This window comes from Mustela putorius, unplaced genomic scaffold (assembly GCF_011764305.1).
Source record: "Mustela putorius furo isolate JIRA1106 unplaced genomic scaffold, ASM1176430v1.1 tig00003869_pilon_pilon_pilon, whole genome shotgun sequence".
Classification (NCBI taxonomy): Eukaryota; Metazoa; Chordata; class Mammalia; order Carnivora; family Mustelidae; genus Mustela; species Mustela putorius.
The window spans coordinates 19,031,858-19,059,245 of record NW_025422021.1 but is presented as its reverse complement, the minus strand read 5'-3'; the positions used below and the strand labels follow the sequence as shown (position 1 = coordinate 19,059,245).

At 34.5% G+C, this 27,388-nt stretch overlaps 1 protein-coding gene across 8 annotated transcripts in view; it reads left to right on the top strand.

Moving 5' to 3' along the window:
* The window catches only part of SLC4A10 (solute carrier family 4 member 10), a 312,033-nt gene that overhangs the window by 261,262 nt on the left and 23,383 nt on the right, over positions 1–27,388 (top strand). For all 8 annotated transcript variants that reach the window (XM_004743945.3, XM_004743944.3, XM_004743949.3 and 5 more), the window contains 6 exons: positions 6,886–6,991; positions 12,372–12,533; positions 14,330–14,443; positions 15,494–15,655; positions 22,963–23,214; positions 24,445–24,513. In XM_004743945.3, the coding sequence (XP_004744002.1) occupies positions 6,886–6,991; positions 12,372–12,533; positions 14,330–14,443; positions 15,494–15,655; positions 22,963–23,214; positions 24,445–24,513 (865 nt within the window). The remainder of the gene's footprint in view (positions 1–6,885; positions 6,992–12,371; positions 12,534–14,329; positions 14,444–15,493; positions 15,656–22,962; positions 23,215–24,444; positions 24,514–27,388) is intronic.

Here is a 27,388-nt window from a genome sequence, read left to right as displayed (position 1 = left end):
TTTTTTTTACATAGCTGTTGACCAATCGTAGGTCTTCTTTGGAAAAAAAAAAAGTCTATTCAAGTCCTTTGCCCATTTTTTTTTTTTAAAGTAGGCTCCAAATGGGGCTTGAACTCACCATACTGATATCAAGACCTGAACTGAGATCAAGAATCAGATACTCAACTAACTAAGCCACCAAGGTGCCCCTGTCCATTTCTTTAAAAAATCAAGTTACTTGTTTTATGTATATATATTTTATTTATATATAAGGAGTTGTAGGAACTCCTTATATATTTTGGATATTAACAACTTATCAAATAGATTTGCAGACATTTTCTCCTATTCCCTAGTTTGCCTGTTCATTCTGTTGATTATTTCCTCTGATATGTAGAATCTTTCTGGTTTGATGCAGTTCCACTGCCAATTTTTGGTTTTGTTGCCTGTGATTTTTGTTTTATACTCAAGAAATCATTGCTAAGCCCAAAGTCATAAAGCTGTTCTCCTGTTTTCTTCTAGGAGTTTTATAGTTTCTGGTCTTACTTTTAAGTCTTTATCCATTTCAAATTGGTTTTTGTATATAGTATAAGACAGAGGTCCAATTTCATTCTTTTGTATGTGGATATCCAGTTTTCCTAGCACCATTTTTAAAGAAACTTTCCTTTTCCCATTTTTAGTATTGTTATCCTGTTGAAGATCATTTGACTGCAAAAGTGAGGGTCTATTTCAGGGCTTTCTATTCAGTTCTATTGGTCTATACTCTGTCTTTATGCCAGTACCATACTGTTTGATTATTCCAGCTTCATAATATGTTTTGAAATCAGGAAGTATAAATCTTCCAACTTTATTCTTTTCTATCAACATTGTTTTGACTATTTAGAATCCTTTGTGGATTCATATGAATTTTAGGATTATATTTTTCTATTTCTGTAAAAAATGCCATTTGGATTTTGATAGGAATTGCATTACATTTATAGTGCACTTAAGGTAATGTGGGCATGTGAAAAGCATTAAGTCTTTCAATCCATGAACATATGTGTAGCTTGTCATTAATGTCCTTAACTTCTTTCAACAGTGCTTTGTAGTTTTAAATGTGCAGGTCCTTCATGTCTTTGGTTGTATTTATTCCAAGTGTTTTATCCTTTTGGTGCTATTGTAAATACAATTGTTTCCTTAATTTTCTTTTTGGATTGTTCATTGTTAGTTTGTAGAAACTCAACTGAGTTTTATATGTTGATTTTTTATCCTACAATATTGCTTAATTCATTTATTCTAACAGTTTTTTTATGTGTAGAATCTTTAGCGTTTTCTACATATAAGATTATAGTCATATGCAAACAGAAATAATTTTCCTTTTTTCTTCCAGTTTGGATGAGTTTTATTTCTCTTTCTTATCTAACTATTCCAGCTAGGATTTAAATGCTATATTTAATTAAAATGGCAAGAATGAGCATCCTTGTCTTGTTCTTGATCTTAGAGAAAAAGCTTTTGGTTTATCCCTATTGACTAAGATTTTAGCTGTGAGCTTGTCATATATGGCTTTTATGTTGAGATAATTTCATTCTATTCTTTGATAAGTTCTTTTATTATGAAAAGGTGTTGAGTTTATCAGATATTTTTTATGCATCTAATAAGATGATCATATGGTTTTTATCTTTTGTTCTATTAATGTGGTATATCACACTGGTTGATATCTGTATGTTGAACCACCCTTGCATTCCAAGGATAAATTTCACTTGGTCTTGATGTATGAACCTTTTAATGCACTGTTGAAATTGATTTGCTAGTATTTTGGTGGGGATTTCTGTGTAAATATATACCAGAGATATGAGCTTGCAGTTTTCTTTCCTTATAATATATTTTTCTGGCATTGGTATCAGGGTAATGCTGGGCTCATAAAATGAATTTGGAAATGCTCCTTCCTCATTGGCTTTGTGAAAGAGTTTGAAAAGGAATAATATCAATTCTTCTCTAAATGTTTGGTAGAATTCACCTAGTCATGGGGTTTTCCTTTTTTGGAAATTTTTAAATTATTGATTCAATCTCTTTGCTAGTTATAGGTCTGTTCAGAATTTCTATTTCTTTATGTCTCAGTTTTGGTAGATTGCCTTTTCTAAAAATTTGTCCATTTCTTCTAGGTTATCCAATTTGTTGGTGTATAATTGCTCATAGTAATCTCTTAATAACTTTTAATTTCAGTGGCATCAATTGCAATGCCTCCTCCTTCATTTCCAATTATGAGTCTTCTCTGTTTTTTTCTTAGTCTAGCTTAAAGTTTGTCAATTTTATTGACCTTCAAAACACAAACTCCATTTCATTGCCCTTTTCTATTGTTTTTCTAGTTCCTTTCATTTACTTCTGCTCTGATTTTTATTATTTCTTCTGCCAACTTCAGGCTTAGTTTATTCTTCTTTCTCTAGTTCCTTGTGGTTTAAAATTCGGTTTTTGATTTGAGACTTTTCCTCATTTTTAATGTAGGCATTTATTGCTATAAATTTCCCTCTTAGTACTGCTTTTCTGCACTTGATAAACTTTCTTATATTGTGTTTTCATTTTCATTTGTTTCAAGATGTTTTCTAATTTGCTTTTGGTATCCTTGACACACTAGTTGTTCAAGGGTGTGTTGTTTCATTTCCATGTATTTGTGAAATTTCCAATTTTCCTTCTCTTACTCTTCTCTGGTTTCATTACATTATATTTGGAAAATATATTTAGTATGATTTAATTCTTTTTAAATTTGTTAGGACTAGTTTTTGTGACCTAACATATGATCTGTTCTTGAGAATATCCTTTATGTGTTTGAGAAAACTGTCTTCTGCTACTGTTGACTGAAATGTTCTGTATATACTGTTACATTCATTTGGTCTATATTGTTGTTCAAGTCCTCTGTTTCCTTATTTCTCTACTGTCTGGATGCAATCCATTATTTAAAGTGAAGTATTGAGAATTTAAGAAATAAAACAAATGAGGAAAGGGAGAAAACACGAGAGAGACAAACCAAGAAATAGTCTCTGAATATAGAGAATACACTGATGGTTTATCAGAGGGAAGGTGGATGGGGGATGGGTGAAATAGGTGATAGGAATTAAAGAGTATACTTATCATGGTGAGCAATGAGTAATGTATAGAATTGTTGAGTAACTATATTGTACACCTGAAACTAATATAAAACTTTATGTTAACTATACTGGAATTAAAATTAAAATTTTAATTAAAAAATAAATATAATTATAAATAAATAAATAAAGTGAAGTATTGAAATCTCCTAATATTATTACTGTTTATCTTTTCCTTTAATTCTGTCAATATTTCCTTTCTATATTTTAGTGCTCTTCTGTTAGGTCCATATACATTTTTAATTGTTATGTATTTTTGGTGGATTGACCCTTTTATCATTATATAATATCCTTCTTTGTCTCTTTTTACAATAATTGAGTTAAAGTCTATTTTATCTGTTATAATTATGCCCCGCTCCCTGCTGTCTTTAGGTTACCATTTGCATTGAATATCTTTAACTTTCACCCTATGTGTATCTTTAAATGCAAAGTTTCTTCTAGACACATTTGCTGGATCTTGTTCTTTACCTATTCAGCCACTCTGTGCCTTTTGCCTGGGGAGCTGAATCCGTTTGCATTTAAGTAGTTCTTGATAGGGAAGGATTTACTACTCCATTTTATTATTTGCTTTCTCACAGTTTTTGTCCCTCTTTTCCTCTTTTTCTGTCTGTCTTTGCTTTTTTGGGGGGTGAGTATTTGTAGTGACATTGATTCCTTCATAATTTTCTTTCATGTTTGTTCTACAGGTATTTTCTTTGTGGCACCATTGCGCTTACTAAAGCATCTTATAGTTATAACAATCTATTTACAAACTGATAACAAATTCAGTTGCACATAAATATTTTTTGCTTTTACTTTCTCCCCTTTACACACTTTATATTACTGATGTCACAAATCATGTTTTTTATATTGTGTACCAATTAGCATATTTTATAATAATTTTTAATTGTTTTATTCCAGAATTTTATACCAGAATTAAAAGTGACTTTTTACACACCTCAGTTACAGTGTTCTTTTTTGTCTGTATTTTACCTTTACTAGCAAGCTTTATACTCTCATTTTGCTGTTCAGGGTCTGCTAGTTTCAACTTGAAGGATTTCTTTTAGCATTTCTTACAAAGCAGGTCTAGTGGTGGTCCCTCAGTTATTTGTTTTGTTTTGTTTTGTTTTGTTTGTGTGTGTGTGTGTTTTGCTGTTGTTGCTCCCCAGATCTGGAAAGGTTTTATTTCTCCTTATTTTTGAATAACAGTTTTGCCAGACATAGCATTCTTGGTTAGTAGTTATTTCTTTCAGCACTTTTGAGTAGGTCATCCTACTCCCTTTTGGCCTGCAGAGTCTTCCTGAAAAATCCACTGAAACTCTTATGGGGGTTCTCTTACACATGGTGAATTGTTTTTCTCTTGCTGCTTTCTGAATTCTCTGTCTTTGATTTTAGAGAGTTTACTTATAATGTGTCTCAGTGTGGAGTTCTTTGAATTCACTATGGTTAGAACTCTATGGGCTTCTTAAATCTGAATGTCAGTTTCCTTTCCCTTTCTTTAAGTGTGCTTTTTTGTTCCTTATTCTCTTTCTTTTTTTTCTTTGTTTTTTTTTTTTTCTGGGACTTCCATAATATCTAGATTGGTCTGCTTAATGGTATTAGGTTCATTTCTTAGGCTTTCTTCATTCTTTTTCATTCTTTCTTCTTTTTGTTTTTCTGACTGGACAGTTTCAAATGACTTGTCTCTGAGTCCACTGATTCTTTCTTCTTCTTGAGTGAACCTAATGTTGAACGGCTCTGGAGAATTTGTCCATCTAGTTATTGTATTTTCAGCTCCAAAATTTCTGTTTGGTTCTTTTTAGTATTTTCTATTTCTTTGTTCATATTCTTGTTTTATTTGTGCATTGTCTTTTTAAGCTCTTTGAGTATCTTTATGATGGTTATTTTAATTTTATGTCAGGTAATGCATATACCTCCACTTCTTTAAGATGAGTTTTGGGAGATTTATTTTGTTCTTTTGTTTAGGCCATGTTTCCCTGTTTCTTCATGTGTCTCGTTAGTTTGTGGTGGGATTGACACATCTGAAATAACAGCCACTGTCCTAGTCTTTATGAACTGGCTTTGTACAGCAGAAGACCTTATTAATCAGCCTGACTGGAGATTCTGGAGGACTCTCGCCTTCTTTCTGTTGAAGGAAATGTAACTTTTCTGGAGAAGGGATGAATTATATGTAGTAGTAGAAGGAGGATTTCTGGGATCAAGTGTATATAGTCAGACTCTTAATTAGTTTCCACATTTTCAGCTTCATCTCTTACTACACTTCTTTGTTTAGTAGGAGCCCTTGTCTTAGTCCAGACCCTCTTTAGGATTCTAATGAACAATCTTTTACTGCAGTTGAAAACCAATATTTAGAGTGATTGAATGATCTTCCCATGGCCAGGCAGCCAGGAAAGAACAGAGCTTTATGTATAGTCAGTTTGGGATTTAGGAACCCATAGTTTTAAGGAAATTGCATTAATGTATGTCTATTACTGTATCTCAAGTTCCTCTGTTTTCCTTTTTTCTATGGCTTCTCTCTCTGCTACTGTGGAGGTTACTGTAGCTGCCCATAGTAGCTAATGCTTCCATATCCTATCTCTTAAAACCCTTATCACCAGCTTTCTCACTTGAACCCTTTTCCTTACTAGAGGCACAGTCCCAAGTGAGCCCAGCTAAAGAATCTTCTAACCTTCCTTAGTAAGAGAAGGAAGGATGCTTGTTTGTGTTGCCCAAGTAACATAGAGTTTCTTGCAGTAATAGAACCTCAATATTCTTTGAAGCATGAATGAATAGTGTAAGGAAGAGCTGACCAAATTCCTGAGGTAGAAGACACAAGAGAGTATTGCTTAAGCAGAGGGATTTACCAAGTAGAAACTGTATGGTATTTTCCTATAGAAATAATGTTAGTAATGGTAGTTAGAACCTACAGTCTTCTGTGTATCATATGCATTGTATATGGGTTAATCTGGGAGCCCAACCATGATTTTTATAAAATGCTTCTGTAAGAAAATGCTTTCTGAAGGACAAATAGTTTATGAATGAATTTTTGGAAACTGTAAATTGAGGTTAACATCTGAGAACATTAATCTTTTGGTCATCTTTGCTGATGTCTTCTTCTGACTTATTTATAAAGTTATAAAGAACCATGAGTGCAAAAACTGCTTTCTGTTACGTAATAATACCACTCTGCCCAACTCTTGCATTTTGTCTCTGCTTTTATGCCCATCCAGCATTCATTATGTTACCTTCTATGTGGTAGGTACTCAAAAAAGTTTTATGTGTTGATTTTTTTAATAACACTGTCATTCATCACAAAAAGTAGTATATCCTGAGATATCCAGGATTTGAAAAATTATAAATGACCTTTAGAATACAGATTAAGTAACTACAACTTTAATTGATATAGTTGTATAATATTAATAAAAATAAATAAATTATAATAATAGGTTTGGATGTTTTTCATTTTTTCCATAGAATTTATAATTTAGGTGCAAATTGTCATGGTAAAAGCTAGAAGGCATCCTGGTTTCAAAGGCCCCAAAAGCCCTGGGCTCTAACCCACACTTTTCTTAAGAGTGTCATTGGGACACTCTTCTGTCATTGGGACATTTTCTGTCATTGGAACAGAAGAGGAATGACCTCTTTCCTTAGAGAAAATACTATAGAGTAGTCTAATGTCCTGAGAATATATCTGTTCTGCTTTCTGGAAATACTGTGTCTTGGAGTTTAGGGTAAAGTTATGACTGGGAAAGAAGAACCCATCACATATTGATTTTGAGTAAAGTGACAAAAAGATAGTTAGTTCACAGAAGACACTGTTTTGCTTTTTCAGGTGTAACTGTGTAGAACCACATAATCCTAGCAATGATACATTGAAGGAATGGAGGGAGTCCAATATTTCTGCATCTGACATAATTTGGGAGAACCTAACTGTATCGGTAAGTGAAACATACAGGCTTTTGTTGACATTTTGAATGAATTATTACTAAGGCAATAATATTTTTAATGGCTGTTTATTATAAAAGTAGTAGTTTTGTCTTAATTTTAATTTCATTTTTAGGTTTTCATTAGTAAACTGGGGTTTTCTTTCATTATTAAGTTTTACTAGTAGTTAGTAGGCCTCAATTACTCGAAAAACAATCATAATATGACAAGATTAACTGAAAGCACATTAAATAATTGGTGTTGACCTAAATGAAACCATATGGCAGAACTAAGTCGGTCTTCAGTGTAAAGAACCCAGAACACTTTTATTTCACTCTGTAATGCTGCTCCAGCTGTTCAGAATATGCTGAGGGGGAGGGGATGTTTGTTAATATTTCAGTGTAAATATTGAAGTCCATGGAAGGAAAAAAATTCACTATTAAAAAATTCTGGTAACTTCCTCAGGAAGAGCATTCTTAACTTACATTTTCTTTTTATCTTCCATTCAAAAAAATGAATGGTAATGATTTTTCACCTATCAGGGTTAAATCCTGTACCTTTTAAAAATTTTGGCTTCCTCTGTTTTGTGATTTCATTTTTCTCCCTCCTCACAGCTGCATTTCTCAATTCTTCCTAATCTCTTATAGTACACCTCTTTCTCCATTTCTATTTGCATTCTTCTGTTCAATCTAATCTCATAATTGTAGAAATTGAATGTTCTGATTTTAGTAGTATTAGGATTTGACTCTTCTAGTTATAAACATTACAATCCAGACTCCTGTCACTTTACTTACCTCTATATGCTCAAATCCTATTTTAACCATCAGTATAACATTAAATGAATTCCAGTTCATTTTGTGAAACACATATTATTTTAGCAAATGAGCCAGTTAATGGAACACAGAAATCTTCTTATGTTGTACAAATATCACGAAACTCTAAGTATGATTCCTATAAGAGCATTTGACCTATTGCTCATTTTCTCAATTTTCTCCATTAAATATTTTCTTTCAGAATCAAAATCAAATTACTTGCCCTTGGTTTAAAATCCTTTCTTGACCTATATTTTATGAAATTTTTTATCTTAATCATTTTCTCTGGAATAAGTTTTCATTTATTTATGTTTTCTGTTATTATTAATATTTATTCTTTTCCATCTATTTTTACCTGGAAAAATGATATTAACAGACCGTTTCCTTTCAGAGAGCTTTTTAAATGGACCAACAAAAGAAATGTTGAGCAAGAAAGAATGCTACAGTTGCTCAGAATTTAGGCAGGGGATCATGGTTCATCTATTCTGCAGTGTATCTTCCATTTATATTCCCTTTGTGTAAACTGTAAAGATAATATGCCTAAAGAGCCTCTTGCCTGTGCACCACATCTTGTGTGTCCTCTTCAATGCAGAAACCCAATAATCCTATCTCTAGATCATTTAAAATGACAATTTTTTCTATGTGTTGTATAGTCTCTTAATAATTTACTCTTAAATAATAGTATTCATTCAGTGTGGCAAATCCTGAATAATAAACTTCTAGGAGACTAATAGCACAATTGATCTGGCTAGTCATGACTTAATTTTTAGATGTTAAAAGTTTTAGGGTCAAGCGAAGTACAGTAAAAAATATTTTGCAATCAAAGCAAATCTTGCACGTTTTGTTTTTTTAAGTTCTGTAGTAGGTGTTAACATTCTGGCAGAAATTTTCATATTATTTTTCATAAGCTAAAAGCAGTTTTTGCAATGGATAATTGCTAATCTTGACCAAAAATAGCCTTTATCACCAAAGGGAATGCTACATAATGAAAAAATCTTGTAATTTTTAAGTCAATGAAGACCATTAAATTTATGTCTCAGTTATTATGCTGGGTTTTTTCCCCAGCATAATCACCAGCATTTTATTAATGAAACACTGTGCTAATGGCTATTATAACTTGTTTTATAAAACTGGTGATAGAACATTTACCTTACATATTATTCATTTGAAAAGTTTTCATTGAATTGTTACATATCTCATGAATTATAATTTACATCTTGCTAACTCAACAAAGGTGAAGAATTTTAGTTTTCTTTAATTCTCCCACACTGCTATATGCATAGTAAACATTCAATAAACATTTAATGATTATTTTGAAAGAGTTTTATATCACAAATTTACTGTTTAATGCAAATGTTTTGTTTTGGTTCATTTTGTTTTCTAGTTTTATTGAGGTATGTTTGACAAATAAAATTTATATCTATTTGAGATGTAAAACATGATGTTTTGATGTATGTATACACTGTGAAATGATCACCGCAAGTAAACTAGTTAACATACCCATCACCTCACAGTTAACATTTTCCTTTTTTCCCCATTCTTTTTCTTCTCTCTCTCTCTTTTTTTTTTTTTTTTTGGTGAGAACCATTAAGATCTACTGTCCTAGCAAATTCCAACCATATAACACAGTATTATTATTCATAATCATCATGTTATATAATAGCTCTTCAGATTTATTCATTACACATGACTAAAGCTTTGGGCCCTTTGACCAATATTTCTCTATTTTCTCTTCTTCATCCCCACCAGCCCTTGGTAAACACCACTCTGCTCTTTCCTTCTATGAGGTTGACTTTTTAGATTCCACATATAAGTAAAATCATGAAGTATTTGTCTTTCCATGTCTTCCTTTTTTCACTTAGCACAATGTCTTTCAAGTTCATTCATGTTTTTTGCAAATGACAGGATTCTCTTCTTTTTTAAGGGTAACTGATATTCTATTGTATATTTATACCACATTTTCTTAATCCATTCATCCATCTACAGACACATAAGTTATTTTCATATTATGAATAATGTTTAACTGAGGTCTTTTATGGCAAGCTAGACTATGTAAGTTTTTTTATATAAATCTAGATTTTTATAAATAAATATATTTAAAAGTATCTCAGAATCAGTCATTATAAGGAACTCCTAGGCAAGGTTTAAAATATTCACATGCAATTAACTAGAAGTTGTCTCAGAATTACATAGTTAGCTTGTACATACATGAGGGGGAAAATACTAATGCCAAATTTGATTTCTTATTCTTATTAACAAAATAAGTGTATGTCTTATCAAACTAAATTTTTATAAACTTACAAATTTGAAACTTAGAATGTGTTTGAAGAATAATTAGTAGATAATTGTCAACACAATTTTTAAATTTTTGTAAGTGAAACCATATGTCAGATTCAAAAAGGGGAACAGGATTTAGATTTGGTTTTCACTCCTGAATCTCAGGACCGGTGTCCATGTGCGTGTGTGTGTGTGTGTGTGTGTGTGTTCGGAGTATAAACCAGAAAATAGATGTAGGGTTTTGTAGGTCACAGTTTTTCTTTTTAAATAACATACTGCCCTCCCCCACCCCAGGAATAAAACAAAACAAAACAAAACAAATTTGTTTTGAAATTTGCTTTGAATTCAAGTATTAAGGCAAGCACTGGCAATTTATTATTAATTATATAACTGTTAAATGATCCTTTAAGTGACATCTATGTTCTTAAGAATTCAGAACAAGACCCAGCCAAGTCCAAGGAATATTTAGAAGACTTTCATATCTACCCAAAAGACCAAAGATGGACATAAGTCTGCAGATAATGTTTGCCTTGGAGCTTCTAGTTCCTCTTTGTGTTTTGCCATTCTACCTAACCATTACTTTGCTTAATGATTGCTCTTCTGGCATCTCTGGACAGAGGAGAGAGAAAAGACTAAGAATGCAAAAATTCACTTTGGATACTTTATTTTTTAAGAGTTTTGAGTGAAAGAAAACCAAAACCATAATTACGGCTGTGAAGGTTTCTTTGATTTCTTTGGTCTTTTAATTAACCAAGTTATTGTGCTCTGTCTTAGCTTAATATGGATAATTGGAACTCAACTTTACCTTGCAAGGAAGATATTTGGGGCTAGATTAGAAAAGGGGACAATTCTTTTAGATAATTATAAGGTAAGCTAACATTATTTTTTCAAGAATCCTACTATTAGGGGTAGTTGCCCCAAACAGATTTTACTGGTTGTTGGTTTGTTTTTAGATAAAAATGTGGCTATCTGTGATCTATTCTAAAATCTTCTGAAGGTACAGGAGGATTATCAATAAATTTACTTTCTATTTATGTCCAGAATATCTCAGGTACTACTAATGAGGTCACCAGATCACTTAGATAATGATTTTTTGTTTTGAAAAAAAAAAAAAGAAAAGAAAAAAAGTAAAATTTCAGTAATCTAATCTTTAGTATAAAATAAGAGAAACCAAAGTTTAAATTTCATTCCAAAATATTAATGTTTAAAATGCTCAGTTTTTCTTGGAGAAAGAAATTTTTTTGCCTTTGCTGCCACCTCATGGTTAAGGTAGTAATTAGAATGATACTTAAGGGGCTTATAAAAATATATATGAGGGGGAAAAAAAGTAAAAAATGAGAAGTCACACTAAATATGAGCTTTGTTTTACTCATGTAGTAACTTCCTCTCTTTTGTTCTGTAATCTAATTTTAAGCTGTATCTTTGACTCCCAATTTTATTCTAGTAGGAATACATCATGGTTTTTTTGTTGCCTTTTTCACCTTTCTTAATAGCTTTTGAACTAGATAATTCTATGATATCACTGTGCAATAATACTCCCACCATAGGCACCATGTTTATACCAAAGCTCTGCTGCCCAGCAGCTATGAGGCTACAGCAAATTACTTAACTTCCCCATGTCTCTGTTTCCTCAAACATGAAATAGAAATAATGACCTCTCCCTATTTCCTAGGGTTGATGTGGAAATTAATTAAGATGATATATTTAAATGTCTTGTTGTTGACCCTAGCAACCACTCACTATCACATATGTCATATTTTCAATAAATCTAGTGTTAGGAACTTAATGGATATGGGGTTAGATATACATTGATTGGTAGATCAATTAGGTGGGTTTTTTTAAAAAATATTTTTAAATTTATTTGACAGAGAGACACAGCAAGAGAGGGAACACAAGCAGGGAGAGTGAGAGAGGGAGAAACAGGCTCCCTACCGAACAGGGAGCCTGATGCGGGTCTCCATCCCAGGACCCGGAGATTGTGACCTAAGCCGAAGGCAGATGCCTAACAACTGAGCCACACAGGCATCCCAGATCAATTAGTTTTATAGATTTAAATTTAACTTGAGAAGAGCAAAAATTCTAAAAGCATTTATGTTCAATTTTAACATAATATAAATCTCCAGTATTGCTCTCTACCTATCCAAATGGAATTCATAAAACTCACTTGGATGTCTATTAAATCATTAAGAGCCATAGATGAAGAGCTTCACATGTCAACTAGAGATGATCTTCAGACATTAGTTTCCAAAAGAAATATGTCCTTTTCTTTCTCAACTAGCTCCATTTGTTTTATTTCCTCTGGCAGGAATGCAATTCATTGCACGGAGAATATGTTGGACGAGCTTGTGGCCACGATCACCCCTATGTACCGGATGTCCTGTTTTGGTCAGTGATCCTGTTCTTCTCCACAGTTACTCTGTCAGCCACCCTGAAGCAGTTCAAGACTAGCCGCTATTTTCCAACCAAGGTACTTTGACTAGAATATTCCTGATCCAAACATAAACCCACATAAAGCATGTTATAGAGTCATATGTGTGTTAAAACAAAAGAAACTGCAATTGCTGCCATCAGAAGAGCTACTAACAGGCCGTGTGTGTGTGTGTGTGTGTGTGTGTGTGTGAGAGAGAGAGAGAGAGAGAGAGAGAGAGGGAGAGAGAAGGAGCTGCCAGCTTAGGAGTGAGGTACGGCGGGGAGAGGTGAAGAGAAAGCATTTTGTGATACAGGTGCTAGGACAGCACATGCCCTCTGGGCTTTTACGCTAACTTCAGATCCCTGCAAAAAACTCCCACTCTCCCACGTACACTTTGGGAAATCAGAAGCACACACTGCATGACTGACTGTCACTTTTTTGCCCAGTGAACAGTGGGAACTATTCCAGCCTGACAGATACCTCATAGGAGCCACTGTTACATTCTCTAATTGGGAAAGCCCCTGCAAGACTCATTGGAACACTATTCTCTTTTTCGTTTTTAAAGTGTCAGTCCCTCCCCCTAACCCACCACGTTTGCATCTGCATATTTGGAGAGGAAAGTAAACAGAGAAACAGCTTAGTTCAATATTTAACACTGCAAAGTAACACCTATAATGTCTTACTCAGCCAAAAAAAAAAAAAAAGAAAAGAAAAAAAAGAAAAAGAAAAAAAACAAGAAAACAAGCTTTTTAGGGATGAGCTAAAGATTATGATCAAAATTCTACTCTAAGAAAATGTTGTAAGAACTGTTTCTTCTAGAGAAAACTTCTGTTTTTGTCACCTCTCCCTTCCCTAAGGTGAAAGATTAATTCCTTCCCCTGCAAAGCTCAGTTTGTTTGATACAATTTTTTTTTTTGGTAAGTTGAAACAATAATCTCCTGCATTTTGTGTGGGTGTATGTGTCATAAAGTCATCCTAATAAGAAGCCATACCTTGTTGTTGATCGTAATAAGGATTTTTTTCTTGAAGATGGCTTTATAAATGGAAAATGGCTTTAAAAACTGGTATACACTTTTCAATTTTTTTAAATTTTATTAACGTATAATGTATTATTAGCACCAGGAGTACAGATCTGTGAATCGTCAGGCTTACACACTTCACAGCACTCACCATAGCACATACCCTCCCCAATGTGGCACACACTTATCTTGATGAGCACTGAGTAATGCACAGAATTGCTGAACCACTATATTGTATGCCTGAAACTAATATAACACTATATGTTAACTACACTGGAATTAAAATTTGTAAAGAGGGAAAAAATACTGGCTTACACAGAATAACTTTTAAATTTTCCCACTCTGTTGTACACAGTCTCTGCTGCCCTACTCAACTTCCCAGATAAACTAGCCGAAATATTATGCTTCTTCACTATAAATAGATACTTTTATTGTGCTTTAGGTTTATCATATTAAAATATTACCTGCGGAAGAAAGAATACTAAAATTCAGCCAGATTCTAGCCATGTAATCTTATTCTGTGTTGTAAATACTCACACACTTGAGCTCATAGTAAACTTACATTTTAAATACTGAAAATAGCTCAATCACCATTGTAGCTATTATATACTGCCTCATTCCAGAAAGCTTAAGTGCATATCCATCTTAGTAACAGAATACATAAATAGATATTCAGGGTCTGACAGAGCTAATGGTAATATTATAGTAAGTATAAAATATCATATTAAGATATTATGTCATAAAGTGACTATAAATTGTGATTCTGGATTATGTTCTTAAGTATTTCTTACTATTTATAGTTCTTTAAGTGACAAGCATTTTCATTATTTTTAGGTTCGATCCATAGTGAGTGACTTTGCTGTCTTTCTTACAATTCTGTGTATGGTTTTAATTGACTATGCCATTGGGATCCCGTCTCCAAAACTACAAGTACCAAGTGTTTTCAAGGTGAAGTTATCATAGCATATATAATCTATTTCACCATCTCTAGGCCTTATCTTCATTTAGATGATGGCTATAATCCTAGTACTTGAGGTTTTCATGAAAATACAAGGAATACAGATTGATGGACATTCAGTAAAATGCCCATATGACTAAAATTTTGGTCTTATATTAAAAAGGAAAAAAATGAAAATGGAATCTAGACACCACTTGAAAAAAATTTCTGTCAATTTTTCCAGTAGGAATATCCATATACAACACTCCTGAAAGATAAGGAAACATTTTGAAACTTAAGGAAAATGCATTATCTTGATGCAAAATTGCACAGCGGATGAGGCTTTGAAAAAGAGATAAAATTAGGTCTGGAATAGTATTCTGACCATGTTACGAAGTATGTAACCTTGGGTCGGTTACTTAACCTCTTTGAGCCTTGTTTTCTCACCTGTCAAAAAGGGCCAGGAGGTTCTCAGAGAATGTCAAAATGAATTCCTCCGGGGCTCATCTCAGACACCAGCAATGTTTAGAACCATTCCCAGAGCTCCTGATATCACCAAGTGTCTTTTTGCCATTTTCCCATAATGGCCTGTGAACCCATCTAAAATAAGAGTTATACACAGTTGTCAACGTGCTGTTTATAAATGTAAATAAATTTGCCAACTGTAAATGGTAAATATTAATATTATTTTATATACTATAGGTATTGATCGAAAACATAGATTTGGGGGCCAATCTGTCAGAGTTTAAATTCTGTTTCCACCTCTTACTACCCTTGGGACCTTGGGCAATTTACTGGACCTCGCTCTGCCTTCGTTTTATTATCTGGACCTTTCCTAGAGAGTTGTGAAGAAAAAAAAATGAGTTAAAATATTTAAAGTACTCAGACTGGTGCCTTGTACCTTATAAACGGTTTATAAATATGACTATTATTGTTAGATGTAGCTCACTTAGCATATCAATTTATAATTAAGGCTTTCCTAGTAGCATCTGTAGGATTTAATTCAATTAGGTATTCATTAATCCAGTTACTAATGATATACATCATTTTATTTCTTGCAGCCTACCAGAGATGATCGTGGCTGGTTTGTTACACCTTTAGGTCCAAATCCATGGTGGACAGTAATAGCTGCCATAATCCCAGCTCTGCTTTGTACTATTCTTATTTTTATGGACCAACAGATTACAGCTGTCATCATCAACAGAAAAGAGCATAAACTAAAGGTATATTTTAACATCTATTTTAATGTAAATCATTGTGCCCTAACCAACATTGATTCATGTTTATTTTACTTCACCTGTACTCTAGTCGTTTGTACAGGCAAACATTAAGATAATGTTTTCAAGTTGTAATTTTTATTGTCTATAATCAAGATGTTTGTCTCGCATTGAGCTTAAAATGAACTAAATTTTTACTTTTTAATTAATGTATTTATTGCACTTGGCTGAGCCTAAACTCTGAAATCTTATTTCCATGGCTTAAAATAATACACTTTGCTGAGATTGTAACTTTCTTTACCATATTTAAAATATTTTAATGAAATAACAGTCTGTTCTGGTGAAGGGCAGCTTTACCAATTTGTCTTGCATATGTGATTCCTCTACTTCTCTATTTGACCCTAAGTATGCCTCTTAGATTGCATTCATTATTGGAATAAATTACATCTTCAGGTATTTCTCATTTGATGTAGTTACTCATCTGTCCATAATGTCTATGACAACAAAAACCAGCCATAGATGTTATAGTTTGTAGGTGATATCTTTGTTGAGTTTTATTACAGATTTCAATGACCATTTTTATAAGCTAAGAGAATGAATATGGATGTATCTTACTTGTTGTACTCTGACCCTGCCATTTTGCAATTGTGAATAATCAAAGTTGTTCACAGGTGTGCAACATTTCTGAGATATTTAGTGTGAGCATTATCACAGGAATACATTAAATGATATCAATGAATGGTCAAAAATAATCTAAATCAGGGACACCTGAGTGGACCAGGTCATGATCCCCGGGTCTTGGGATGAAGTTCCACTTTGGGATCCCTGCTCAGCAGGGAGCCTGCTTCTCCCTCTGCCTGCCACTCTCCCTGCTTGTGCTCTCTCTCTGACAAATAAATAAATAAAATCTTTTAAAAATAATCCAAATCAAACCTTGTAAACATGCACAATTAATCAAATTGTTTTGTTCTGGTATCATGAGATAATTCCCAGCTATCTTCATATACTCTTCAAACTCTAGGAAAAGGCTCCTTGTCAGAGCAACGGAAATCATGCTTTATAGAATTTTATAAGTATGTTTGTCAGAAGCATTAAACAATCTCTGATTGAACTATTTGGTGGAAAACACTAATGGCATTATCATAAGAAAGCACAATTATTTCTAATAAATCTTACTAAAAAGGAATTTTATGTAAATATGGGAGGAGAATGTGTGTCTATACGAAAGCTGTGTTCTTCATTCTCTTTGTAGAAAGTACTTCAAGTGCTCAGAACGTTTTCTAAAAGGATTAGTTCAATTCACTTTTGCTTTTATTAAATAATTCTTAATTATGTAGAATTTAAGAAACAAAACAAATGAGTAAAGGGAAAGAGAGAAGGGGGTGCCTGGGTGGCTCAGTCGGTTAAGTATCTGCCTTTGGCTCTGGTCATGATCTCAGGGTCTTGGGATCGAGTCCTGCACTGGGCTCCCTGCTCAGCGGGGAGCCTGCTTCTCTCTCTGCCTGCCATTCGCCTTGCACCTGCTTGTGCTCTCTCTCTCTCTCTCTCTCCCTGTCCAAAAAAAAAAAAAAAAGAGAGAGAGAGAGAGAGAGAGAGAGCACCAAACCAAGAGACATACTTTTAACTGTAGAGAACAAACTGTTGGTTACCAGAGGGGAGATGGGTGGGAGTTGGGTGAACTAGGTGATGGGGATTAAGGAGGGCACTTCTTGCGATGAGCACAGGGTGTTGTACGGAAGTGTGGAATCACTAAATTGTATACCTGCAACTAATGTGACACTGTATGCTAACAAGCTGAGATTTAAATGAAAACTTTTTTAAAAAGGTAGCTTTAAAAAAATATCTAAAAATGTCATAGTAAGTAGATAAGTGGTGTACTAGTATATGGTTAACAACCAGTTCTCTGCATTTAAAGGAGAGGGACCCTGATTTATAATTTATAATGTTTGCTGATTTTCGTAGTGTGAATATTCCCACCATGGACCATTTCATGTTACCAATGTGATATCAATTGGCAGGGAAAAATTTTGAAAAGTAAATAATTGGTTCTTATAAGCCTATATGAGTTGAATTTAAAACTACCCCATTTAATACTGGAAACTTAGAGTGATGTACAGCCCTCGAAACAAGAAATTCAGATTCCCAAGTTTAATAGCCCACTTATTTAATAACAATTATTTAAAAATATTCACAGCCTTTCCAAAGTTCTAAGTCAACAAATATGCCATATTTCTCCCTTTACATATCATGTAGAATAGCTAAAATACCATAAAACATCTAAAAGTGGTCTTTTCAAGTACTTGCATTTGTAGAATTAAATGTAGCATTAAAGCATTTAATATTTTTGTCACTGAAATAAACTTGAGTTTGTATAACTAAAATATATTACATGATTTGTAATTAATTTTTTGTTGTACAAATAAATGGGCAATCAAAAGATTTATATTTTGTCCCTTAATAGGCTGGATCTAGTAAACAATAGAGCAAGTGATTTAATCATTAGTTCTGCTATATTGCCATGAGTAGAATTAATTTTTTTAAAAAGATTTTTATTTATTTATTTGACAGAGAGAAAGATCACAAGTAGGCAGAGAGGCAGGCAGAGAGAGAGGAGGAAGCAGGCTCCCTGCTGAGCAGAGAGCCTGATGCTGGGCTCCATCCCAGGACCCTGGGATCATGACCTGAGCCAAAGGCAGAGGCTTTAACCCACTGAGCCACCCAGGCGTCCCAGAATTAATCTTTTTTAAAAAAGGTTTATTTATTTATTTGAGGGATGGAGGATGGAGGGGCAGAGGGAAAGGGAGAGAGAGTTTTAAGCAGACTCCCCATTGAGCCTGACTGGGACAGGGGGTCCCGAGGGTCTTGATCTTATGACTCTGAGATCATGACCCGAGCCAAAACCAAAAGTCGGACACTCAATCAACTGTGCCACCCAGGTGCCCCAAGAATTAATCTTTCCTTGGTCACTGTAAATCTGAACACTCCATCCTCCTCCTTAGATGTGGATATTGGCAAAGCAAATTCTTTCCAGTGAAGACATATTTTATCTACACCAAACACTTTTAAAATTTTTTTGCCTATAACCATTGTCCTCTGTAAGCTTCAGTATAGTGCATTCTGCTGCTGCTGTTTTTCCTGCTAACAACAACAAAAGATCACCTTCTCAGAACAGTCTTGGCTTAAGTAACGGTTTGTTCCATAGCCGCTCTCCCCACCTGTTGCTTCACTGAAATGTTTGCATAGTCCCCTGGCTTTGACTTGAACCACATTGTTAGGAAAAGATACGTGTTTCTTGAGTATATCCCCAGACCACAAGTTAACCACATTTTCAGCTTTTTTTTTTTTTAGTCACTTAAAAACCCATTTTTGCCTTGTTTGGATCATGACTTGAAATAGTTCAATGAATTGTGTTTTCTGGTTTCTGTAGATGACCCTACATCATGTATCTTAGTCTGTATTGTACATCCAAGTCACCTTGGAATTCATCATTTTGATGTCTTCCAAACTTACATTTTCCCTTTTTCTTCACTTTTTATTTTTACCAAAGCAGTACTTGTTTTCCTGTAGAGCATTTTTTCATGCCATTAAAAATGTTTTTTTTTTTTAATCATTTGAGGGTGTTACTACATACACAGTAAAGCTGTATTGAGCTGAAGAAGTTGGCCCAACTCGCCAAGTGACTTTCTCCTCCCTCAGAATGAAGAAGCTCAAATTAGCAAAATTCCAGTTCACTGCACCTCATGATCTTTTGGGTCATTCAAGAGTGAAAGAAGCTGTAAATACAAAAATTTGAGAAAGCAAGTTCTCATCTATATTGTATATAGGTATAGATCTGTACTCTAGCATTTTTTGTTTTCTTATCTCAAGAAGTTTGATAGGCATAGGTTACTTGACTCCCTCTGAAAAGCATTAGAAATAACTGCTTTTTTTTTTTTTAAAAAAAGCACATTCTCCAAAAGTAGAAAGAAAGATATTATCTTACAGAAAAGAAAGTTTCTGTTAAACTACAACTGTGGGCTTTTCTACATGTTTCTGTAGACAGTTCAGGCTTCTTTTGACATCATTTTTAATAAACAGCAATACAATCTCAGATCACTTGAGTAAATGAATGCGTTTGCAACATTCATTTGGCACCACATTCTCTTGATGATTATGGCATTTGATATGTTCTTTTTTGCCCTCTTTGTCAGCCTGGTTCTTCATGTCAATCTATAGTCTTTTATGTGGTTAACTTGACAGATGCAGGAAATTGCTGCCAAGCTTTGAAATGAATTTTTTCAGCAGTGGCATCTGGGTATCAGATGGTCCTCTTGGCTGGCCTCTTGTCTTGCTGCATGTTGGTTTTAGTGGGGTCTGGTGTAGTATCACCTGTTGCTATGCTCCCTTTTCCTCCCATATGTCCATTTCCTGTGATTCATGGATGAAAGTGAGAATAAAAGCTCTGATTCTGTCTTTATTTCAGAAAAAAAATCTACAGAAATATGTTCGAAGGTACAGAGTTCTCTCTCTGACAAAGGGATACTTCCCCTTGGCTGTCATGCCTATCAGCTAATAATTTGGGTACAAAGACCAAATTTTAAGATATTTAATGAAAGGCAAGAAGGATGATGATGATTAATTAGTGGAAGTGCCAGAACTGCTTTATTTCCTTTGATTCACATGAAATTAAGATGCTCCCATTGCTGTCCAACGTAATCAGGGGGAAATTGTGTTTTTGTTTTTATTAGATGCGTGTATTGTACAAAGCTAGCTTTCTAAATTTAAAAATGAAATTATTTACTCGGAAACCATTATTTTGTCTGCTTCCTGCAATCCAGAAGCTCACTGTTTATATTTTATTGTCTTTTTTAAACATTAGATAAGAGCCGTAGGAAATCACTATCATGAAGAAGGCCTTCCTTCTATTATTAAGCCCTAGTGAGCATGGATCCTGGGAAAGTCCAGGGTGTGCTAAAAGGACAAGCCAGACCCTCCAAGCCCCTTGTCCTCTGCCTTCCCCTGATGCTTATCACATGGCTGTTAGCTAGTCTTCCATTCTTTCTTAGCAATACCATAACTTTGCAAAACAGCCCAGGGGGCACCATTCACATCACTGGTTAAGATAGCTCCTTTAAAGGGACCAAAATTTGTATTCTATTCTATGCAGCCACATCTTCCAAATTGTTTATTTGAAAGGACTAGATGGTCGCAGTGTAGCCCTCGTGAAGCTTCTTCTTAAGCCATTTTGCTGGCTTTCTCGTCCCACTCTCCAGCTCTTAGTAATAAAAATCTTTGCCGAGTTACTTGCAAAAAGGAGTTTCTAGAGTCCTATTGACGAGGGAATTTGCAGTTAGTCATGCTGGCGAAGCCAAGCCGAGGAAGGCCACTACTGAATTGGTGACAACACAGGAGGAAAAGGTCCTGTTGTGCATATCTGCTATTTTGTCTTCGTTGTCTCCTGTGCTTCTGTCATTCGGCAGGGGTAAATGCCGAAAGGACAGGAAGTACGCTGACTTTAAGAGTGTTTTTCTTAATCAAACAATTAACGAAACAAAATAACAGAAAGAAAACACTACCATGACAAATATGCGACAAATGCTCAGGATGTTTCACATTCTAGGCTTTATGAGAGTCATAGTAACTAGGAAATTCTTGCAGTTTGATAGAACAGCCTGTAAAAAAAAAAAAATCAGAATTATTATTCCTTTAGAAGGATTGGTAATTTCTGCTCATATTCATAATAACAAATGTAACGGCTATATTTATTTTAAATTATACTTATTAAATCTGATTCTGAAAGGTGTTTTAATGACGCTTATTCCCCTCTAAAAAAGCCGATCTGTACCTTATTGATTGCTTATTGTGTGCCAATGATTGTGTTAAAAACTATTGGAAATACTGAGACATTATATGATACGTTACCTGCCCTTAAGAAATGCATCTTTTTATTGAGGAGTCTTGAGACAAATGAGAACAAATAAGAATTTATTGTTCAATTGCCAGAATATAATAGTCCCTAACATTTACTGAGTGCTTGGTATATATCAGACATTGTTCTGAATAATTTTCAAAATTAAATTATTTAATTCTCACAACAACCCAGTGAAGTGACACCTGTTATCACCATCATCCTTTTTCAGATAGGGAAACAGAGGCACAAGAGGTCACATGATTTGCTCAAGGTCATTGGTTGAGCCAGCATTTGATCCCAGGCCACCTATCTCCAGAACCTAAGCCCTTAACCACTGTGTTATATACTACCTCTCATGAAGTCAGTCATTAAGAGTTGAAATGTAAAACCGGCCAAGCCATTTGCTACCCTGGAGGCTTTCCACTGATGATTTCCTATGGGGGGGGGGGATGGTGAAGGGAGAGGCACACGCTGTTTGCCCTTCAGCTTCTTTCCTGGGAGCCCTCGGCCACTCACCGTGTCTCCCTTCCTTGCATCTCCACTCCACATGCCCTCTGCACCTGTTTTTTCTCAATTATGTTTCTTGCCTGGTCCTAGAAAGCACTGAAGTCAGTGATAGTGGAGTAGGATCACGGAGAGACAGAAAACACAAAAACTTTCATTTTAGGGAGAGGCCAAATTTTTCTAGTTTTGAAACTGAAACAAATGAGAGCTAGATAGAGAGAAAGAGCTGTATCAGGATAAAAACAGGTGTGTATAAGGAAGCTTAGATTCCATGGTATTATTTTTCCCAGTAAGACATTGAGACACCCACCATTGACACAAAAGAGGGCAATTGGAAACACCGTGTTTGAGAAGAGTTTCTCTTTAGGTCTGATATGAAGGGCTTCTTGAGTATTGTCAGGAAGTGGTTTCTATTCACACTCAGACCATCTGAGTACTGTCGTGGATATGGTCCTTACTTTGTTTTCTCTTTGTTTTCTCCCTGATGCCTGGTACATGGTGTTCAGTAATTTTTTGTATGAATAAAGGATGAATGAGTAGCTATATGAATTGTAAGTTAACTTGCCCATTTAAGGAAACCAAGCAAAGTGACTGTATTTAATAATGACTTTAATTATCCAACAGAAATAGAATGGAAACTAATGTAATCTGAACCCAGACGTACATTAAACCTATTAAAGTAGGTTGAAGTTACTATAATCATAATTGTAATAGGAACATCTGCAACTTTTCCTTAAGTGGATTATATATTTTCAGACTGTTACTTTTTTATCTTTAATTTATTTTGCATTTTAGAATCAGTTGTCTAAGACTCAAGATAGTATCTCTTTTCTATTCTTACTGTTCCATGGTGGTGGTGTCATTTGTCTCTATACTAAATTCAGTTCCTATGAGAATCCTCTTTTCTTTCTTTTAACAGAAAGGTTGTGGGTACCATCTGGATCTATTGATGGTGGCTGTCATGCTTGGGGTGTGCTCCATCATGGGCCTGCCGTGGTTTGTGGCTGCCACTGTCCTGTCCATCACTCATGTCAACAGCTTAAAACTGGAATCAGAATGTTCAGCTCCAGGAGAACAGCCCAAGTTTCTTGGCATTCGGGAGCAAAGGGTTACTGGGCTTATGATTTTCATTCTTATGGGTTCATCAGTCTTTATGACCAGTATTCTGAAGGTAATGAAATCTGCCTTTATGAAGTTAAGAGAAGGCGGAATATATTTATTATTGTTTAAGAAATTTCATTTGAATCAAAGCCATCAATTTGCAAATACTGTATGGCATGTGACAAAAGTGATGAATTTCTTTACCATGTTTATATAACTTCTTAACAGGGGAAGTTATGTGCTGTGTTTTGGAAACCTTAAATACCGAAGAAATTTGGCTTGGCAAAGTAAATGTGATGTGTAAATTATTACTGTAATTTTGAAATAGTTACTAGGTTATGGGGAGAAGTCACTCATTATTTCTAACTCATTCTTGACCTGAATTCACTGCAGGCCCATATGAAATAAAGTCTCCATTTTCGTGTCAGATGTATTTGCAATTAACATTACCTAGTATAAGATAGAGGTGCAGAGATGAGCCATGTAATAGTCATGGCCACATATGCAGTTTTGTATATTAAATGTTTCATGAAACTACTGCATGGATATCACCATTGTATATCCTTATTTTCTTTACATTTAAAATAATTGAGTCCATTTTGAAGAGCATTAAAGAGTAGTTATTTGTCATAGAATTTTGACAGGTATAACCAAGGTTATGTCAATTGTATTCTAACTTATAACTCATTTTAGTTGTCTATAATTTGAAAGTCCTAATGGAATGATTTAATCAGTTATATAGGTTAACTTAAAATTAATCATTTATGTAAGTACGTTTTCAAGAACTTATTTCTATGTTATATAAGTACAGAGCTACAATTATGCCGAACTATTCCAATAAAAAGAGAAAAACTGAACAGTCGACGTTTGCAAATGTCTTGCATAATATCAGAACATCTAGATGTTAGCTCCATCTTTAATCCAAATATCTTACCATTGTGGAACAAAATTCAAATTTCCCTTAAGTAGTATAATAGTAATAGTTAATATTTATTCTTTATTATGTATTTTATATGCCCTTTTATAGGTTATGACCTATTAAATACTCATAACAACCTTATTATTACCATCCTTTTTTAGATACACATAGGAAAACTAAGGCACAAAGAGCTTAAGTAACTTACCTAAGGTTATGCAGCTAAAAAGTGTTAGAGCTAGGATTTGAACCTGGGACTTCTGGCTCTGCCTTATGTTGCCTTTAAAATATTTATTTTTCTGTGTTTTTCTTTGGTAAGTGAAAAATAGCATGACCAGTTATATGAAAATAACTTGTATCATTTCTCCAATTGTTCTTTTACAGTTTATTCCCATGCCAGTGCTATATGGAGTGTTTCTTTATATGGGTGCTTCATCTCTAAAGGGAATTCAGGTAAATTGCTTGCAGTAAACCATTCACATCTGTGATGACCTATCTTAATTCTATTGATGCTAAATCATGTGATAGCTAAGAAAATGACATCATCTGAGGAGCAGCTTTCACACCACCATTAAATTTCTTCACAATGGTTCATAATTTTAAGGTACTTTTGATTACCATAAGTTATATTAAACTGTATAAGGTTTAGACGTACAGACCTCTTAGAAAACTAATAATAGTACATTTCAAAAATATCCAAATGCTTTTAATCTTTGATACTGTAATCATGTGTATGGGACAGAAAAGAAGAACTGTATGTACAAAGATGTTCATTGTAACACATACTATCAAAATATTGGAAATAACCCAATTATCCATCAGCAGTAAAATAATTAAGTGGTCTCTATGTTACAGTCACTTAAGATTGGTAATTATGATGGCCATAAAAGGAACATGGTAAAAAGGCTTATGGCTTAATGCAGAGCAAAAAAATAGGAAAACATGCTGTACCTACCCTATAGGTTTATAAAGCTGTGAGTGTGAATGAATCAAAAGGGAAGGTAGAGAAATAAAAACAGTTATTAAAGTAGTGAGATCCCGGGTGATTTTCTTCCTTTTATGTTTGTTTTTCTATTACTAGAATGATTATATTTACAGAATTCTTTTTTAAAATTAAATTAAAAATATATAGGGTAAGGCAATTTCAAGATGTAAAGGGAAGCTTATTACTTGTTTAGATAAGTATTAGTTGCATACAGTTGTATTAATTTTCTATTAGCAAATTATATGACAATTTATAACAAACTACAATTAACTTAGTGACTTTTAAACAATGAACATTTATTATTTCACAGTTTGTGTGGGTCATGAATTTGGGAACAGATTAGCCGGGTGGTTCTGGCTCAAGATGTCTCTTGTAGTTGCTGTTGGGATGTGGGGCTGCAGGCATCGGAAAGCTTGACTAGGACTAGAGGACCTCTGTCCAAGATGGCTTACCACACAGCCCTGGGAAAAGGCATTGATTCCTCTGTGGCTGTTGGTAGGAGGCCTCAGTTTTTTGCTAGATAGGCTCTTCATAGGACACTTAAGTGCTCTCATGACCAGGAAGCTGACTTCCATCAGAGTGAGCAATGTGAGAAGAGTGAAGGTGAAGTCACTGTGCCTTTTGACTTAGTCTCCAAAGTTACATATGGTCACTTCCGTTTGTTTGTTTGTTTGTTTGTTTGAAGTGAGTCATTATGTCCAGCTTGCACACATAGAGGGAAGTTAGACTCCATCTCTGGAAGAGAATATTACTGAAGAATTTGTGTATACATTTTAAAATGACCACAATTGTATTCTAGTTTTTTGCAGAGGAAGTTGGAAAATTATTCATGCTCGCGATATCACAGTGGTTTGAATAGTGTTTCCCCAGTCATGTCCACCTGCAATCTCAGTATGTGACATTATTTGGAAAAAGGGCTTCTGAGGATGGATTAGTTATGAGGCTCAATATGAGCCCATCATCCAACATTTGGGGTGAACCCTAAATCCAATGACAAGGATCCTTACAAGAAGAGAATACTCAGGGAAGAAAGCCACATGAAGAAAGAGGGAGATTTCTACTTAAATTTGCCTTGGAAAAATCTTGTCTAATGACTTAACATCATTGATCTAAAACACTCGAGTTTTCTTCAAAGGGGACTAATTTTAAGCGTTATTTATTGTGAAGTATAGTTTATTTTTTGTTGACCAAAGGGAAAACAAACTGCTGCTTTTTCTAAGACACAGCTAGTCTCATTGCTGTTCAAAGATGTGAAAGAAAAGTCACCCGACTACTATGAATTTGTAAAATTAACCCATGTGAAGTGGAGCACAGGGCGCTGGATGGCATGCTGTGGTTCAAGGATAGACTAGAAGAGAAATTGAAATAGGTAATTTATTACTCACTGGTCCTGGAGGAAGTACCTGGTGCACCTTAAGGGTCTGTAATGGGAAAAAAATCAAGAGAAAGAATCAAGACCTGTGGCACATGACTTTATTAAGATTTGTGGGTGGAGTGCTTTGGGGTTATTGGTCTAAGTCTGATTGATCAATTCAAATAAAAAGCAGGGTTTTGGTAAGCCCCGGGGTGGGGGGTTCTTACCTAAGGAGCATGTAAAGGAAAGGCTCTGGGAGTTAAGGGAGACTGTTGACTGCAAGGACATTTGAGGGAGTCATCTCAGGAGCTTACATTTACTTGTGACTCTGCTGGCAGTTACCTAGGGCATGTGCCTGCATGAGGAGCTAGTGTTGATCCAGGTGACTGCAGGCTGCTTAGCCAAACAAAATGGATTCCGAGCAACAAAACCATGGGTCGCTTAGCTAAAGTCTTTACGCTGAGGAACAGGCAGCACAGAAACTCTCTTCCTGAATGAACAACCAATGAGTTTCTGACTTTGGGAGAAGAAAAAGCATTTCAGCCTTAGGGAAGTACTAGATATCAGAACTGAGGCAAAATTTCAGTTTGAAGTCATTGAAAGATCACTGGACACCCGAATTAGGTATTTTGACTGTTCTTCCTGATACTCGGGTAGAATTTACTTGGGAGAGGGAAATGGCTGAGAAGTGTGTTATGCATTTAAATTTTACTCTAATTAAATTTAATTTGCTCATTTATAATTTCACGTATGAAAAGTATATTTTGAAAGACTTGGTTTGGTAAGGCAGATAGAGAAGAGTACTGAAGAGGTTTTGTTTATTTGTTTTACTGTTTTTTGCCTTTGGCAAAAGTTCCACGAGTACTAATTTCATCTGTAAGTGAAAAGTATTTATTATTAGGCCCCAGGCTCACATAAATACAGCAGCAGAAGTTTAAGAAACAAAGTAAAATCATTTTGATAGGTTTCAACAGATTTTTCCCCCTAAT